This window comes from Leptonychotes weddellii, chromosome 2 (assembly GCF_054177405.1).
Source record: "Leptonychotes weddellii isolate Sample4059 chromosome 2, ASM5417740v2, whole genome shotgun sequence".
Classification (NCBI taxonomy): Eukaryota; Metazoa; Chordata; class Mammalia; order Carnivora; family Phocidae; genus Leptonychotes; species Leptonychotes weddellii.
Window position 1 is genome coordinate 31,677,782 of NC_138370.1, and position 6,000 is coordinate 31,683,781.

General features: G+C 56.4%; 1 protein-coding gene across 1 annotated transcript in view; it reads right to left on the reverse strand.

Annotated features, from left to right (window-relative positions):
* SFRP1 (secreted frizzled related protein 1) overlaps positions 1 to 5,759 on the reverse strand; it is a 45,790-nt gene extending 40,031 nt beyond the window's left edge. Inside the window, exon 1 of the mRNA XM_006746585.3 lies at positions 4,978 to 5,759. Coding sequence (XP_006746648.3) covers positions 4,978 to 5,521 — 544 coding nt within the window. The 5' untranslated portion in view covers positions 5,522 to 5,759. The remainder of the gene's footprint in view (positions 1 to 4,977) is intronic.
* Positions 5,760 to 6,000: the final 241 nt, after the last annotated feature.

Consider the following 6,000-nt stretch of genomic DNA (forward strand, 5'->3'; position numbering starts at 1 on the left):
GGAGAAAGAGGAGCTGTGAGTGACAGGGATAGGGGATCTGGAAGGAGCTCTCCCTGGGACCAGGCTGGAAGTAGTTAAAGGTCTTCTGGAATTTCTGAAGGGCAGCTGCAGAATCAAAGAGTCCTGGAGCCTTGGACCTAAAGCCAACAGACACAGTTTCTTGAAAACCTGGGGGCTAGAACTGTGGAATATGACACAATCACGTAAACCAACCTTATCTGGGGCTAGGCAGGGGCGGGTCTGTGAACTGTGGCTTGACGGGGAGTGCGCATCTATTCCAGGTGTTTGTTTCTGGTTCCTTCTCCCCTCGCCCTTAAATATCCCTCTCTGATCCCTGCCCCCTTCCCATTCCCAAACGCCCAATGGGACAGCAGATCAATCTGACCTGCTCTCTAGGACCCAAGAAGGAAACTCAGACACACCAGCCCTAGCCACAGGCCCCGAACACCCCTCTCCAAAAGGGCTATTGCAGTGCAAGTTCCTGCCTGCGCTGCGTAGGGGGAGGCAGGAGCACCTGGGTGGGGGCTGGGGGCAGCACCAGCAAGAGCTGCCAAATGGGAGGGCCGGGAGGGCGGGGGAGATGGGGGACCCTCTGAAGGCGTTTTCACAACACTGTGAAGTGCTTTGAAGAGGAGGTGTGTGTGTGGTAGGCATGAGGGCCACTGCCAGGCACTAGGCACAGAGGGAGGAGACTTCTGAGGCCAGATCCAGAGGCCTCCTGCAGGCCAAAATGCCGCTGGAGGGGACCCCTGGGAGGTGGAGTGTCTCTGTGGGAGGCCAGCGAGAAAGCGGGACAGTGGAATCCCCGGACGGCTGAGGTGGCCTATCATCATCACCACCATCCCCACCATCATCCATCAACCACGAGGAGTTTAATCCATGATCTAGGAAATCTAGTACATTCGAAGGGCACTCCGCCCCTGGCAAAGCACTGGGGTCCAAGCCAGGCTGGCGCTGAGGAGCAGAGGAAAGTCACCCCAAGGAAAAATGGTAAGATGGAAGGCCCTTTGTCCTGCCCTTTCCAGCGGCCTCCATGGCAGAGTCTCCTGCCTGTGAGGTCCCCTGTGGCTCAGTGAAATGGGCCAAGCCTCCCACGGTGGAGACGCTATGGAGAGAGCTGCACAGCCTTGCCAGGCCAGCACTGCCCCCAGGACATACCTGGTCCACAGCCGGTCACCCCCACTTCCACACAGGGACCACACCCCTTCATCTTTCTTCAGATTCCTCTCCCACATTCACTCTGTACCCAGGGCCAAACACCATCCAGATGCTCAGTGCAGCAAGAACCACAGCCACACTCCAAGCACAAGACTGTGTGACTGTCTTTTGGCCCAGAATTTGGAAATTTGCTTTTCGGCCAGAACTTGAAATTAGGTTCTGGAGGTAGTGTTTCTGACAACGGGAAAAACTTACCCAGAATTTCGCACTATGGTTCTTGCTTCCATGGGGAGAAAAACAGAAGGAGTCCTGAAATATGGGAAGGACCATGTTACCTATCCCGGGAGAGTAAACCGTGCTTTGGGGTTTTCCTTGTTCTCTTATTTACTTTTTTTAAGTGGAAGTTATCACACTGGGAGTTTTTATGAATATAATCTTGACTGAACAAGTAGCAGGGCCCGGGCAGTGAGAATATCAAACACTGTCCCCTTGGCACACTCACATCATCCCCTCTGGACCCTCTGAGTTCCCTGAGGGGCTCTGTAGCCCACGAGGCCATTTTCTTCAGGCCCACCAATGAATGTTTGACCTTCAGCGCTTCTCAAGGTAGAAAGAGCTCATGGGGTGAGCTAACCCCCATCTTGACTTTTCTTTTGGCCAACTCTGGAGCAGCTTGATCCAGGGAAAGGAGGAATGTGTAATGCAATATTAATCTATGCCCCCCTCTGGTGTGTCCTTGGGGCCCTGCAGGCTGCCTCAGCGGGAATAATCCACCATCCATCTGAGAGGTAGAACTAAACTGCTGTTTTAAGGAAGATTTAAAATAATGTTTAAAGCAAAGGAACCAAAAAACTGAAAGGTTTTGTGTTTCATTAATATTTTAGGGGGAGGAAAGGAGACAGTCCAACACTAGAGTCACGATTAAGTGATTTTTTAAAAATCAGGACACACACGGACACAGCTCTCTCTCCCTCTCTTATACAAACACACACACAATACACACACACACAAAATTTACACGCAAACTTTCTCTCTCACACACACAGCAGGTCTTCCCTGGCCAGCTCCTTGACGCCCCGAGACAGACCCTCTGGAGGCTCTCAGGACATGTGAGGGCACCGTGGGCTCTGCAATCCGTGACTAGAACGGCCAGGCTGATCTAATGCATGACACGTCTGAACAAAAAAAAAAATAAATAAAACTAAAAATATATGCTCATTCATCCAACTTCAGTCAGTGAAACCTGGCTGGAAGGGGGAGCAACAATGTACTGGCCTGGGAATGGATAGGCCTAATGTAAGCGTGAGATTTAGAAATAACTTTCCTGGAAAGTTGACAAAGTTATGCCTCTCCTGTAACAGGTAGGGACAGATGCTGATGTAGCCGCGGCGTCAGCCTGTTGGAGGGAAAAGTATCTCTTGACTTCTCTCTCATTATCAAATTGATCTTTACTAGCACATGGCCCCTAAGGTGTGCCCAAGACCCCAAAACATGCCCAATTACATGAATAGCATGCAGAGATATGCGTTGCCTTGAAAACTTGGCTTTAATTTCAAAGACTAAAGAGAAAGAATAAAAGTAGTGCCTGTGTATTTATTCTTACCCCAAAGTACCAGTTCCCATTCTGGAGCCACTAGCCATAAGGTCATGAGGACTGGTAGTTTGGTCTGTCTCAACCTGCCCCTGCAAACACACACACACACACACACACATACACAGCCTTCCCACCTCCATGCTTAGCTGACAATGGCCATGCCACCTCAGAGGAAGTCATGTGGGGCTCCTGTGGGACTCCCTCCCACTGAAGGGCTGCAGTGCTGGGGAGGAGTGGGTGCTCTCTCCTCTCGGGCCAGAACCTCTCACCAAAAACAATGAGGGGAAAACCAGTTCCCAAGCCCCACACCTGACTGGTCCTCTCATGGCTCGTCTCTGTTTGGCAGCTGGCCTTGGGAAGGTGCCTGCCTAGGCACTCCTGGGCTAGAGGGGAGGACAGAGGAGGATGGTACCAAGGCCCAGACTCAGGAGGCAGCAGTCAGGTAAACAGCAGCCCAGGGGTCAAAGGCAAGACAGCAATTATATGATACCCCCCACTCCACTCCAGCCTTTGGGGGGGGTCAGTTGGGAGGATTCTTCCCCCCTATATGTAGGCACTTTGGCCAGTCCCCCATCCTCCCCTCAAAAGGTGTTCCCCCAAAGGTCTCCATGGGCATGGGCTCTTCCCTAAACAACCGGGAGTGGAGTAGAGGCCTCTGGGGCAGAGCTGGGCTAATCTCCCAGCCAGCCAGTGGCCAGCCAGTGAGGAAGGGGAGAAGGAAAAGCCTGCGGGCTGCCTGCTGGGGAGGGGGGGGGGGGGATGGCTCCACACCAGCTGAACACAAAGTGCTTTGTTTGCTCTAGGTAATTGCTGAGCTCTTGCTCCCAAAGGGCCGCACTTCCCCCAAAGGTTAACCCTGTGCAGACACCCAGGAAGTGGTGAGCAGAGGTGCCCTGGGCAGTGCAGCCAGACTGCTGTCTCTCCCACCTGGCTGGGGCCCAGGCCACCCAATGCCGGTCACTTTGGACCAATCTCCTCCCTCCCTAGAATAAGCAGGAGCATTGCAAATTCAGGGCTCCCTTTCCCCATACTACCACCCTCACACTGGAAGAGTAAACCCTTCAGAGGACATTTCTCTTTTAGGCATCCCTTCAAGATGAGCTAAATCAGCCAAGAGCCCGTCCCCCACCCTAAACCCCCTCGGGACAGCGCCCCTGTGCTAAGCGCATCTAGGTATGGCTCCCCATCACGGCCTATGGGACTTTGGGCACATCTTTCAGCCTCAACTCTGCTCCTGAAGAATTCGTTCCTATAAAAGTCAGGCCACCACGCTGGATTTTTGGTTTGTTTTGATTTGGTTTTCGCCTCTCCCGGATTTTTTTCCCTCCCACTCAAGAGCTGCCCTTTAAGTGGGAGGGGTTCCGAGAGGAGGCTCAGGCTCCTCCGTGGGGCTGTTCAGAAAGTCTCCAATTTGCGCAGCCCCACTCCCCAAGGAGAGATGAACAATGAGCTAATTGCATTTTTATCTTTCTAATTACCTGAGGATTTGTGTAAATGGGAGAAGCAGGGGGTATGCAAGAATGAGAGTACTCACTTTCCAGCCCCCAACCCTCCGCCAAGCAGTTACCTGAAAAGGGTGGAAAAACAGAAATCCTGTTTCTAAACTTTTTTTTCTCAGCCAGCTCTGCAGTCCTCCCGGAGCTACTTGGCTGAAATGACTAGCTAAGGAAAGCTCGGGGAAGGGGGGCGGGGGGGTGGAATTTTTTTTAATCCTCACCGAACCTATGAAAATAAACAAAGCTGCGCCTTAGCATTTTCTCGGCCTTTCTAGGCTTTCTGCGCTTTGGGTTTGGGTTTTTTCCTCCTGCGGCATCCCGTCTCGGGTGTTAAAAACTTCCACGGGGACTCGGTTCCCTCCCAGAGAGAGAATGGCTCTCCTTTCATACGGAGGATAAGGCTTTGTCTCAGGTATGGAAAAAGCGAGCCTGGATCCCAAAGAGCCGCTCCAGGCACCGCTTCGAGCTTGCTAGGGGCCGAGGCGCAGCCGCCGCTGCCGGCCGTGCACCTGGGTCGGTAGAGGTGCTAAGCGACACCTCGGACGGACGAGAGGCTTTTAAAACTCGTTCCGCACAGCTTGAGAGCAACCTCCAGGGAGCATGTCCGAACTCCGGGGAGGAGCGGCGGGGCGAGGGTCCGAGTGGCAGGGGCTTTCCCCGTGGCGGGTCCCCCGGGCCCCCGCCCGCCCGGGTTGGGGGGCTCGCGCGCGTGGAAAGGGCCGGCCTGACCTTGGGGCTTGGAGGCTTCGGTGGCATTGGGCGGGGTCATGGCGATGCAGACGTCCCCCTCGGGGAACTTGTCACACTTGAGCATCTCGGGCCAGTAGAAGCCGAAGAACTGCATGACGGGCTCGCACGAGTCGCGCACGGCCTCGCAGAGCCAGCGGCACGGGTAGATGGGCCGGTCGAGGCAGACTGGCGCGAAGAGCGAGCAGAGGAAGACCTGGGTGCCGATGTGGCAGTTCTTGTTGAGCAGGGGCACCCAGCTGCTGGCCTGCTGCTTCACCTCGGCCATGGTCTCGTGCTCCAGCAGGTTGGGCAGCACCATCTTCTTGTAGCCCACGTTGTGGCACAGCCGCAGGTCCACCGGGATGTCCACGCACTGCGGCGGCTTGGTGTAGAAGCGCCCGCTCTGGTAGGAGCCGATGTCCGACTGGAAGCTCACGTAGTCGTACTCGCTGGCCGAGCCCGCGGCCAGGAGCCCGGCGGCCAGCGCCAGCAGCACGCCCGAGGCGGCCCAGCGGCGGCCCCCCGCGCCGCGCCCGCTGCCCATGCTGGCTCGGCGCACCCGCTCCCGCGACGTCGGGGCTGCCTCGGCCGCCTCCCCGCGCGCGTCCCGCCGCAAACTTCCAGGGATCTCCAGGGACAAAAGGCGCCGTCCCCAGCGCTGCCCGGCTTGGCGGCCGCGCGCTCCTTGCCCGGTCCTCGGCCGGTGGCGGCCCTCGGCCTGCGGCAGGCGCCGCGGAGGGAGCTCGCGCGGGGAGAGGAGCGCGCGCGGCGGCCCGAGTGCTGCCCCGGCTCCCGGACGCGCGGCGGGCGGGCGGGCGCGCGGCACCTACTCGCGAGGCTGCAGGACTCGAGTGCCCGGTGCTCCTGTTGCAGAGCCCTCGGAGTCTCCCCGCGCAGCCAATCAGCTCCCGGCGGCTGCGAGCCGCACTCATTTAGCACGTCAGTCACCGGCGCAATTAACCAATCGCTTCACTTGCAAGGGGGTTCGGTTTATTAGAACTAAACCCAGGTCAACACCCCTTA